Consider the following 11,917-nt stretch of genomic DNA (forward strand, 5'->3'; position numbering starts at 1 on the left):
GTGCCAGCTAGTTACTCCTGAAAGAGCAGCTCCCGTTAGCGACGGTCGGATGTTTTATTAAAAAGTTGAGTTTCAACTCCTGACAACGTCGCGAGGAACTTTACCATTGCAGGCTGATCAACACACCAAAATCCGCGCTCACTAGCTGGTTGAATTACGGTTCAATGGACAGTGTAATGTTGTCATATCTCGAAATAAGTTATAGAACACGTTTGTAGCTAGCTAGGTGACTGCCATCATTCACTTAACGTTCAACTCACCTCCCTTAACTCCGATACTGGGCTCTAGCTTAGCCAAGATGATCACCGCTACTATCCCGATAATGAACCATTCTTTCCGTATTCTCGCCAACATGCCCATGTTCCCGCCGGAGACACGGCTTCCCCCACGGCGTCGTTGTCCCAGTCAGCCAACACCGGACAACAGGTATCCAGTCTACGGGAACCGTTTGTAGCGCGACGGTAAAGACACTCTCCGTACTGACAGCAGTGGTTAATCGTTGACTTCCTGACACATGAGCGCAGCGCCGTAATACCTGTAGTAGGAGCGCGTGTTTTCTCAGGCGGTGTGCGGGTCTAACAGGAAGGCGAGGCGCGTGTGCAGCACACTGTCTTCATATCAGCTTACCACTGCAGTCCAGGGACGGGCGGCATTATACACATTCTCTTCTGACCACTGACGATAATTGTTATGTTTATGAAATCACTCATGCGCTCCTATTGCAGTCATTACGTGTCACATCACTGCCATGTTTCTTGTGCGAATAAAATGACGTTTAATGACTTTTTACTGTCATTTCTCTTTTTTATTGTTTTTATCATCAACTAAATCATCCTCCTTCCTCATCCATCACCCTCTTCCTCCTCTTCCTTTCCCCTCTGTCAGACAGACGGGCAGGTACACAGACAGACAGGAAGACAAACAGGTAGGGAGACAGACAGATCATTAGCATTAACACCACACCACCAACAACCATCAGAACATGAAAGTTTCCCCATCGAACGTTCCAACGGTTCAGCAAACCCGCCACTCACGTTCAGGGTCGGGATCGAGGGCCAATCACGCCTGTCCTTCCAGGAAGTGAGAATGAACAGATCCCTGTGAAGCCCCTCCTCCACATGGCCTGCGTAACTTCCTGGCCATGCTCTGAGCGCGTGCGTTGCCCAGGACGACCTGGGCCCTCTGCAGGAGAGGCACCTCGCCCAGGTCACAGGCCAGCTGGTAGCTCCTCTCGAGGTAGCCACACCCCTCTCCTGCTGGCCCTGGGGAAATAAGAGGTTTTGAAAGATTGAAAAAATATACCGGGTTTCAAACCTAAGTACGTAACGTCCCTCTCTCTCTTTGATAGGGTTAGGGTCCCCCCCCCACCTCCCCCCCTCCCCTCCCTCCCCCCCTCCCCTCCCTCCCCCCCTCCCCTCCCCCCCTCCCCTCCCCCCCCCTCCCCTCCCCTCCCCCCCCCTCCCCTCCCTCCCCCCCTCCCTCCCCCCCTCCCCTCACCCCCCCCCCCTCCCCTCCCCCCCCCCTCCCCCCCCCCCCTCCCCTCCCCTCCCCCCCCCTCCCCCCCCCCCCCTCCCTCCCCCCCTCCCCTCCCTCCCCCCCCTCCCCTCCTCCCCTCCCCTCCCCCCTCCCCTCCCCTCCCCCCCCCTCCCCTCCCTCCCCCCCTCCCCTCCCCCCCTCCCTCCCCCCCTCCCCTCCCCTCCCTCCCCCCCTCCCCTCCCCCCCCCCACCTCCCCCCCTCCCTCCCCTCCCCTCCCTCCCCTCCCCCCTCCCCTCCCCTCCCCTCCCCTCCCCTCCCCTCCCCCACCTCCCCTCCCCTCCCCCTCCCTCCCCTCCCCTCCCCTCCCTCCCCTCCCTCCCCTCCCCTCCCCTCCCCTCCCCTCCTCTCTCACCATCTCAGTGTAGACGTGTCCCAGGCAGGTACATGCTTCCTGCAGGTTGGTCTGAAGGTTGCTGCTCTGAGAGACTTCAGCAAACATCTCCAGGTAGCGGATCATCTCATCTGACTGTCCCTCACTGGACACACACACACACATGCTTGGCATATGGTGGAGCACAGACCATATGTAATAAAGTGTTCAAATGTATGTGTGAGACTGTGTGTGTGTGTATGTGTGTGTGTGTGTGTGTGTGTGTGTGCGTGTGTGTGTGTGGGACTGGTGTGTGTGTGTGTGTGTGTGTACCTCTCCAGAGACTTGGCGATAGCTTTGTAGGCCTTCCCAAGGCCTGCTGCATCTCCCAGGTCTGAACAGACCTCCATGTACATGTTCAGGAACTGGCCACACACACACCACACACACACACACACACCACAGACACACACACCACAGACAGACAGACACATCAAACTGTTATTCAGCAAATTCTGTAACTTCATTCCATCTATGACAAACACACACACCATAAACACACCTTCTTTGCTGCCTGCTGGTCTCCTGTGCGCTGATAGGCCAGTCCCACACGATAGGCCGCCTCCCCCTCTCAGTCTTCCTGTCCCCCGCTTCAGTTACACACACAGGATATATATATCTATACAGTAGTTATAGTTTTGTATATACACATAGATAGGAAATAGAGTTATATAAACACAGGTAGTATTTGTAGATATATATATATCTCCACATAGAGGCCTGTAGTGTGTATATGCTGCGGTACCTTCCTGGGCCGTGCAGAAGGCCAGGGTGAGCGTCTCCACAGCGTGCTGGTCATGTCCCGCCAGCAGGAGGCGCTGTGCCTGCTGGCCGTAGACCAGGCAGAGGCCCTGACAGGCCTGAGAGTACAGGGACACCCCGTCCTCCCCCTGCCACGCCCGGCCCAGCGCACCCCGCCGGAAACACTCGTAGTACTCCCTGGCCTGGTCCAGCTGACCTGGGGGGGGTAGAGTAACAAAAGAAACATGAACTACACATGTCATGTATCTGTGTGTGTGTATATGTGTGTGTGTATCTGAGTGCGTGTGTGTGTGTACCCTGCTCCAGACACAGGCGGCCCATGTTAGCGCAGGCCTGGGCCTCTCTGCGGCCTGAGTCCAGGCTGACTCTGCGGGACGAGGCCAAGCCGGCCTGCTGGAAGTGCGGCTCAGCCAGGAGTCCTCCGGGGAGCTGAAGAACCTCGCCAGGAACAGCTGGCTGTCGTACACCTCCGCCCATTGCTCCTGCACACACACAGGGTATATACACACAGCATACACACACAGTATATAGACACACTGCATATACACACACACAGGATATATACACACAGCATACACACAGAGTATATAGACACACAGCATACACACACGCATACAGTATATATACACACAAAGTAGAGTTTGTGTGTGTGTGTACCTCTCCTCTGAGCAGCCTCTGCAGGGTGAGGTGTGTGTGTAGCATGTGCATCTTGTGTGGCTGTTCCTCCAGGGGGCGCTGCAGCCAGAGAGCTGACCCAGGACCAGCAGCCAGCCTGGCCTCCCTCCAGCAGCACAGCAGAGACCACAGCTCAGAGAACGACCTGGGGGGAGTTAGAGCTACACACCTGTCTCTCTCTGTGTGTGTGTGTACAGTGTGTACAGTGTGTACAGTGTGTGTGTACAGTGTGTACAGTGTGTGTGTGTGTGTGTGTACAGTGTGTACAGTGTGTGTGTACAGTGTGTACAGTGTGTACAGTGTGTGTGTGTGTACAGTGTGTACAGTGTGTGTACAGTGTGTACAGTGTGTACTGTGTGTGTGTGTGTGTACAGTGTGTACAGTGTGTGTGTACAGTGTGTGTGTGTACAGTGTGTACAGTGTGTACAGTGTGTGTGTACAGTGTGTGTGTACAGTGTGTACAGTGTGTACAGTGTGTACAGTGTGTACAGTGTGTGTGTGTACAGTGTGTACAGTGTGTACAGTGTGTGTCTGTGTGTACAGTGTGTGTGTGTGTGTACAGTGTGTGTGTGTGCGGGTGTGTGTTACAGTGTGTACAGTGTGTGTGTGTGTGTGTGTACAGTGTGTACAGTGTGTACAGTGTGTGTGTGTGTGTACAGTGTGTGTGTGTGTACAGTGTGTGTGTGTGTGTGTGGGTGTGTGTGTACAGTGTGTGTGTGTACAGTGTGTGTGTGTGTGTGGGTGTGTGTGTACAGTGTGTGTGTGTGTGTGTGTGTGTGTGTGTGTACAGTGTGTGTGTGTGTGTACAGTGTGTGTGTGTGTGTATGTGTGTGTCTCTCTGTGTGTGTGTACAGTGTGTGTGTGTGTGTGTCTCTCTGTGTGTGTGTACAGTGTGTGTGTGTGTACAGTGTGTACTGTGTGTATGTGTAACAGGGGTCTCACCTGTGGAAAGCCTTCACTCAGCATAGCAACACATATGTTCTGTTTTAAACTGTTCCTGAACCTGAGATACAGAGACAGAGAGAGAGAGAGAGAGAGGAGAGAGAGAGAGAGAGAGAGAGAGAGAGAGAGATACAGAGACAGAGAGACAGAGACAGAGAGAGAGACAGAGAGAGAGAGAGAGAGAGAGAGAGAGAGAGAGAGAGAGAGAGAGAGAGAGAGAGAGAGAGAGAAGATAGTTCAAAGCTATTATTGAAGCAGGAGACAGAATATCTCTTCGGTAACCGCGTGAGTAAGATCGTCCTCGCGGTGATCGGTGAGATCATCATGGCCATACTCACGAGGCGACCTCCCCTCTGGACACGGTGGGCGCGCGGCATCTCTCCGATGATTCTGTGTCTGTCGTTTTCTTCTGAGCTCTAAACACAGATTTGTCCATTTAAATGTTTTACATAGTATTTTTTTAGAGACTCCAATATATATCCAAATGGACTGTATCCTTAGTCTACATTCTCGACAATTTGGGTTTAGGTCAACCCCGCTGTCTGGTTACCGTACACGGCCCGAGCTGACCTGTTCCACCGGGGAGTCGTCGACCCTCGAGGAAGAGGCTCCGTCTCGGTTCTGTTGATATTCGGTAGAGTTGTAGTTCTAACTTTCTGCTGCGGAGCGACGCCGGCTGCACTCATCTTCTCTCTCCCGATTTACGATGGTAGATAGCGACTTCAAATGTTGGGTTTGCTGTCAAACTGCAAACAACAGTGGTGTATTACTCATTATTTTTTTTTACCCATGTAGTTTACACACAATCCCAGACTTTATAGGTAGAGTTAGGCTATCTTCGTTTTTAAATTGCAGTTCAGAAGAATCAAAGTTGAAGTACATTTTTTTTTAAACAGCCTGTTTGATTTCTAATCTACATACAATAATTACCTGACTTAACGACTTGAAGTCAGTATATTCGACCCCTAAGTCAAAATGAGAGTTTTAGAAGTTAGCAAAACTTAGTTAGCCTACTAGTTGTTAGCTCTAGCTCCTCGGTTCATGTGTGCTGGTGGCCATAAGAACGCTGCTGCTATGGCAACGTTTCCGGGAAACTTTTTCCCCACTGGACTGGACTGGATTGTTTAGCCGCGTTTGACCTACAAATTGATGCGGAAACAAGGAAAATAGTCATTCTATTACTTTGCACTTCACTTTAACTTAAGACACCAATGCAGTCACACATTGGGAGACAGTGTGCAGGCAGTGTGTTAGAATATAAGTGTGGTGTGTGTGCGTGTGTGTGCTCTGTATCTATTTCCATGTGTTGAGAAAAGGAAGCACTGAAGTCTGACTGAAAGAAAACACATGTACTTTCTTATTGGTGTGACAGCAATAAAACTACAGAAGTCATAAAAACTACAGATACCAGTAACCCTGGTGGAAATGAAGCAGGATCAAAGATGTTTGTGTTACTGGAGTTTTAGTGGAGTTTCTAGTGTTTTTGCAACTTTTATTGTAAAACATTTTTCCGGTTTTATTTTTTGAACCTTTATAAACTTTTTTTCGAAAATATGTTTTCAACCTTTCAAAACGTATATTTCTAGAAAATGTAGGATGTCATTGTTCAACTTTTCAAAAGTTTTTATTCATGTACTTTTAAAATGTTTTATTCTTTTTTTGTTGCCTTCTGCCCTGCTCCATGGTAGCTTAGAGTAGTTTACGTTGGCTGTGCGTGAAATGAAAAAAAGTGCAATGACAAGAAATAATATTGATCATGCAGATTAAAACTAAAGTAACAAGCCTGGCTTTAAAGTGTAAGAAGTAGAAAGTACAGATATTTGTGTAAAAGATTCAATTAGTGAAACATGTATATAGTATCATATAAATGATGACACTCGTGAAATAGTCTCTCTCCTCTCTCTCCTGCCCCAGCCTTTCTCCTCCCTTCACATCATGGAGTTGTTTATTTTATGGAAGTCAAGATGGGCATAAATAGATAAGTCTCTACGTGACCGTAGACATGCAGACACACACACACCCACACAAACATTCAAAGCAGATTTTCCCTCACTATATAAAAAAAGAAAGAATTCTATGATGTGTGATTTGTTCAGACAATAAAAGAAAAGTTAACAAGTTTAATTTAGCAGATTGTTTTATCTGTAACATTGTGAGTGTGTAAGGGGGCAGGGGTATATATATATATATTATCTCTATTGAAGTGGTGAGGGGCCAAGTAGGAACAGAGGGGGGAGAGAGAGAGAGAGAGAGAGAGAGAGAGAGAGAGAGAGAGAGAGAGAGAGAGAGAGAGAGAGAGAGAGAGAGAGGGTAGGGGTAGTCCCATCTGGCAGAGAGAGAGAAAACTGGGTGACAGAATTCTGGTCTCTCAGTTCAGGAAGAACTTCTCTACTCCACTCTTTCTCCGTGTCTCTCAGTCTCTCCTCTTCTCCTCCACCCACCCTGTCTCCCTCTCTCTCTCCCTCTCTCTCTCTCTTTCTCTCTCTTATTAGCAGCTCCCTGTTTTGCGCCTGACCGGCCCGGAGACCATACATCAGACAGGTAAGAGACAAACTAACAAACCTTCTTGTAAACTAACCTTTTCATAAAACTAGCCTTGTTGTAAACATACTAACCTTTTTATAAACCAACTAGCCTTGTTGTTAACATACTAACCTTTTTATAAACCAACTACCCTTGTTGTAAACATATTAACCTTATAAACTAACTTATTACTGGATGAAACCCTTGCTCTGTTCCTCCTCCAGGTTCTACTGTGTTCCTCCAGGTTCTACTGAGGACAGGACCTCACCAGAGAGTTCCTGCCTGGGTTTAGTGGAACATCTACAACCAGAGAGGGTTCTGTGGTTCAGTACGGCATGGTTCCCCTGCTGGGCTTGGTGCTGTTACTGGCTGCTCTGGGACGCTGCCACGGCAACCAGACTGAGACGGAGCCCTCTGATTGGCTGATGAGTGACAACCATCCAGCCTTTCTCAGTGGTACAGACTCCCCCTGGGTCATAGAGCCTGACCCCTCTCACCCCATCACCTCCTCCCCAGGAACCCTCCCCCTCCCTGGGGCACACCAAGCCTCTCCTGCTGGAGACAAGCCTGCACATCTCTCCTCCTCCAACAACGTGTCTGGTGTTCCCCTGCGCTCTCTAGCACCCCCCAGCTGCCTGCAGGCCATGTCTATAAAGACAGCCTTCAAGTATGTGAACAGCGCGCTGGGCTTGGTGATCTTTGTGGTGGGCGTGGTGGGGAACGGCACCCTGCTGAGGATCCTGTACCAGAACAGGTCCATGAGGACCGGGCCCAACGCCCTCATCGCCAGCCTGGCCCTGGGAGACCTCATCTACATCACCATCGACATCCCCATCAACATCTACAAGGTGGGGCGTGCACACACACACACACGTAGAAACACACACACACATGCATAGAAACACTCACAAACATGCACAGACATAGAAACACACACCTCATGGTTTGGGTGCTGAGAGCTACACTAATGATGACACAACAAACTGCTGACAGTCTTCTGTGTGCGTGTGTGTGGTGTGTGTAGCTGCTGGTGATGCGCTGGCCCTTTGCAGGTTCCTCTCTGGGAGTGTTCCTGTGTAAGATGGTTCCCTTCCTGCAGAAGACCTCCGTGGGAATCACCGTGCTCAACCTGTGTTTCCTCAGTGTGGACAGGTAACACACACACAGAGTACAAACACACAGAATACACATACACAAATTATTGTTCTGTAAACTCATTCTGATGTCTGTGTATCTGTGTGTGTACGTATGTGTACTGTGTGTGTACTGCGTGTGTGTGTACTGTGTGTGGGGCCTGCGTGTGTGTGTACTGTGTGTGCTGTGTGTGTGTGTGTGCAGGTACCGGGCGGTGACCTCGTGGAGCAGGGTGCAGGCTGTGGGGGTCCCCAGGTCCACGGCGGTGGAGATCTGCTGCATCTGGCTGCTGTCCATGCTGCTGGCGGTGCCTGAAGCACTGGGCTTCACTGTGGTCACCTTCTCCTACAGGAACACCTCCATGCATACCTGCATGCTCTACCCACAATCCCCCTTCTTGACGGTGAGCGCGGGGGGTGTGAATATGTGTCCTGTGTGTGTGTTCCCTGCCTGCAATCTATCGGATGCAGATCTAGAGTAAACACTGTTCAGCTCTGTGTGTGTGTGTGTAGGTGTGTGTAGGTGTGTGTGTGTGAGTGAGTGTAAACAGGCTGTAGAAAGGAACATCTAATTGCTCTTTGGCATGCAGCCCAGTACTAGCCCTGGACCATCAAAATGCTTCTAGAATGTTTTAGTCTGAAAGTTACAGATCCTAGAAGTGTGCTCCAGTCGCGTGTTCTAGAACTCTCCGTTGTGTTACAGTTCTACCGGGATGCAAAGGACTGGTGGCTGTTTGGGTTCTATTTCTGCATTCCGCTGGCGTGTTCCGGGCTGTTCTACAGCCTGATGACCTGCGAGATGTTACGTCATCGCAAGGGCAGCCTCTGCATAGCTCTCAGCGAACACCTGAAACAGGTACACACATCCACACATTACACACACACACACCCCCTACCTCACAAGCACCCGTCCTATAATCCCCCCTCCTCTCCCCTCAGAGGAGAGAGGTAGCGAAGGCCGTCTTCAGTCTGGTGGTGATCTTCGCTCTCTGCTGGTTTCCTCTCCACCTCAGCCGGATCCTGAAGAAGATGCTCTACTCCTCCCACGATGCTGGCCGCTGTGAGCTGCTGAAGTAGGCACACACACACACACGCACACACACACACACACACACACACGTACACACACGCACACACACACGTACACACACACACACACGTACACACACACACACACACACACGTACACACACACACGCACACAAGCACACACACGTACACACACACACGCACACACACGCACACAAGCACGCACACACACACAAGCATAAACCCACTAACTCTGTGTGTGTGTGTGTAGTTTCCTGTTGGTGCTGGACTATCTCAGTATAAACCTGGCCACTGTAAACTCCTGCATCAATCCCATCATTCTCTACTTGGTCAGCAAGAAGTTCAAAAACTGCTTCAAGGTAGGACTGTGTGTGTGTGGATAAATATACTGAGGGAGTGTGTGTGTGTGTGTATATTTCTGCTTTGGATAAAAAGATCTGCTACATGGATAAAATGTGAGTGTGTGTGTTTATATGTGTGTGTTTGTTTGTATGTGTGTGTGTGTGTTTAAGTGTGATCCAAACAGTGCCATGTTCCAGGAAGGGATGTTCTAATTATAATTACGTCATGTGATAGTGGAGGGGGGAGAGAGGGAGGAAGGAGAGAGGAGAGAGAGGGAGAGAAGAGAGAGAAGAGAGAGAGGGAGGGAGGAAGGAGAGAGGAGAGAGAGGGAGAGGGGAGAGAGAGGGAGAGAAGAGAGAGAGGGAGGGAGGAAGGAGAGAGGAGAGAGAGGGGAGAGAGAGGGAGGAGCTGTTGAGGAAAAGAATATGTTCGTTAATTCAGTACTCTGTCTCTCTCTCCCCCTCTCTCCCTCTCTCTCCCAGTCCTGTCTGTGTTGTTGGTGTGATTCTTCTTCTGTGGTAAACAGTGTGGTTCCCATCACCCCCAGCTTCCTGCACAAGAACCATGACCTGGACCAGCGCTGAACCCAGACTGGCCATGCCGGGGTGTGTGTGTGTGTGTGTGTGTGTGAGAGAGAGGCCACTATAAAGTGCTTAGATAATTATCATGTAGATTATATGTTATTTCCATAAGTGTTATATAATATTTTATAAAACATGATCATTCATCATCATCAGATAGATAATAAATATGATTCTATTTGTTTTGTATATTCAGATGTAGTCTGGCCTGTTAGTGGAGGCTCCATCAGTCTCTCAGCTGTCTGTCACAGGGAATCTTTTGGAAATAAAGTTATTTTACTTATGAACCAGTGGCCTCCCTTTCTATACATCTGGTTGTGTGTGTGTGTGTTGGGGGGGGGGTTGTATGAGGAAAAAGTTGTAAATCTGATTTGATTAGATTTCCACTGTGCAGCATCCAATTAGACGTACACACACACAAATGTCTCATGTGGTTACCATATGAAACCAATATGGAACAAACCTCTCTGCTTGTTCTCAACTAGTCCCCCTGTCACTTCCCCCCTCTCTCTCCCCCCTCTCCCTCCCCTCTCTGTCTCTCCCCCCCTCTCTTCCTGTGTCTCTCTCTGGGTTTGTCTCCCCCACCGCTGCCCGAGGGGAACTGAGCAAACCGCACCGTAAAACACAGAGAAACACAACTTTCCATATTAGACGTTACAGAGCTGTGTGTGTGAATCGGGCAGCGTCGGTGCGTAGTGTGGTAGCAGGGTTCCTAGTGTGGTAGCAGGGTGCCTAGAGTGGTAGCAGGGTGCGTAGGGTGGTAGCAGGGCGCGTAGTGTGGTAGCAGGGTGCGTAGTGTGGTAGCAGGGTGCGTAGGGTGGTAGCAGGGCGCGTAGGGTGGTAGCAGGGCGCGTAGGGTGGTAGCAGGGCGCGTAGTGTGGTAGCAGGGTGCGTAGGGTGGTAGCAGGGCGCGTAGGGTGGTAGCAGGGCGCGTAGTGTGGTAGCACGGTGCGTAGTGTGGTAGCAGGGCGCGTAGGGTGGTAGCAGGGCGCGTAGGGTGGTAGCAGGGCGCGTAGGGTGGTAGCAGGGTGCGTAGTGTGGTAGCAGGGCGCGTAGGGTGGTAGCAGGGTGCGTAGGGTGGTAGCAGGGCGCGTAGGGTGGTAGCAGGGCGCGTAGGGTGGTAGCAGGGCGCGTAGGGTGGTAGCAGGGCGCGTAGGGTGGTAGCAGGGTGCGTAGGGTGGTAGCAGGGCGCGTAGGGTGGTAGCAGGGTGCGTAGGGTGGTAGCAGGGCGCGTAGGGTGGTAGCAGGGTGCGTAGGGTGGTAGCAGGGCGCGTAGTGTGGTAGCACGGTGCGTAGTGTGGTAGCAGGGCGCGTAGGGTGGTAGCAGGGCGCGTAGGGTGGTAGCAGGGCGCGTAGGGTGGTAGCAGGGTGCGTAGTGTGGTAGCAGGGCGCGTAGGGTGGTAGCAGGGTGCGTAGGGTGGTAGCAGGGCGCGTAGGGTGGTAGCAGGGCGCGTAGGGTGGTAGCAGGGCGCGTAGGGTGGTAGCAGGGCGCGTAGGGTGGTAGCAGGGTGCGTAGTGTGGTAGCAGGGCGCGTAGGGTGGTAGCAGGGCGCGTAGGGTGGTAGCAGGGTGCGTAGGGTGGTAGCAGGGCGCGTAGTGTGGTAGCACGGTGCGTAGGGTGGTAGCAGGGCGCGTAGGGTGGTAGCAGGGCGCGTAGTGTGGTAGCAGGGCGCGTAGGGTGGTAGCAGGGCGCGTAGGGTGGTAGCAGGGTGCGTAGGGTGGTAGCAGGGTGCGTAGGGTGGTAGCAGGGCGCGTAGGGTGGTAGCAGGGTGCGTAGGGTGGTAGCAGGGCGCGTAGGGTGGTAGCAGGGTGCGTAGGGTGGTAGCAGGGCGCGTAGGGTGGTAGCAGGGCGCGTAGTGTGGTAGCAGGGCGCGTAGGGTGGTAGCAGGGCGCGTAGGGTGGTAGCAGGGTGCGTAGGGTGGTAGCAGGGTGCGTAGGGTGGTAGCAGGGCGCGTAGGGTGGTAGCAGGGCGCGTAGGGTGGTAGCAGGGCGCGTAGGGTGGT

General features: G+C 51.7%; 2 protein-coding genes and 1 long non-coding RNA gene across 4 annotated transcripts; 1 reads left to right on the top strand and 2 right to left on the bottom strand.

Moving 5' to 3' along the window:
• Positions 1-15: 15 nt before the first annotated feature.
• Positions 16-3,496, bottom strand: ttc29 (tetratricopeptide repeat domain 29). Its single transcript, XM_062456136.1, has 8 exons — positions 3,342-3,496; positions 2,966-3,166; positions 2,653-2,865; positions 2,410-2,497; positions 2,181-2,272; positions 1,890-2,013; positions 1,035-1,262; positions 16-878 (listed from the first exon to the last, which is right to left on the bottom strand). The coding sequence occupies exons 2-5, from the start codon at positions 3,144-3,146 to the stop codon at positions 2,266-2,268; spliced, it is 489 nt and encodes a 162-aa protein (XP_062312120.1). The 5' UTR covers positions 3,147-3,166; positions 3,342-3,496; the 3' UTR covers positions 16-878; positions 1,035-1,262; positions 1,890-2,013; positions 2,181-2,265.
• Positions 3,497-4,291: 795 nt separating this feature from the next.
• LOC134016874 (uncharacterized) lies at positions 4,292-6,091 on the bottom strand. The gene is made up of 4 exons (XR_009929684.1): positions 5,217-6,091; positions 4,857-5,032; positions 4,625-4,702; positions 4,292-4,347 (listed from the first exon to the last, which is right to left on the bottom strand). It is a non-coding gene; the product is annotated as an uncharacterized LOC134016874 (long non-coding RNA).
• A 499-nt stretch (positions 6,092-6,590) lies between these two features.
• LOC134016876 (endothelin receptor type B-like) lies at positions 6,591-10,196 on the top strand. 2 transcript variants are annotated; one of them, XM_062456138.1, is made up of 8 exons: positions 6,591-6,827; positions 7,034-7,657; positions 7,834-7,961; positions 8,148-8,346; positions 8,646-8,798; positions 8,882-9,015; positions 9,243-9,351; positions 9,817-10,196. In XM_062456138.1, exons 2-8 carry the CDS (start codon positions 7,145-7,147, stop codon positions 9,916-9,918), a joined length of 1,338 nt encoding a protein of 445 aa, XP_062312122.1. In that variant the 5' UTR covers positions 6,591-6,827; positions 7,034-7,144; the 3' UTR covers positions 9,919-10,196. The 2 variants fall into 2 exon arrangements, with proteins under 2 accessions (XP_062312122.1, XP_062312123.1); XM_062456139.1 differs by having other exon boundaries at positions 9,882-10,196.
• Positions 10,197-11,917: the final 1,721 nt, after the last annotated feature.

Source organism: Osmerus eperlanus, unplaced genomic scaffold (genome assembly GCF_963692335.1).
Source record: "Osmerus eperlanus unplaced genomic scaffold, fOsmEpe2.1 SCAFFOLD_332, whole genome shotgun sequence".
In the NCBI taxonomy this organism is placed as follows: Eukaryota; Metazoa; Chordata; class Actinopteri; order Osmeriformes; family Osmeridae; genus Osmerus; species Osmerus eperlanus.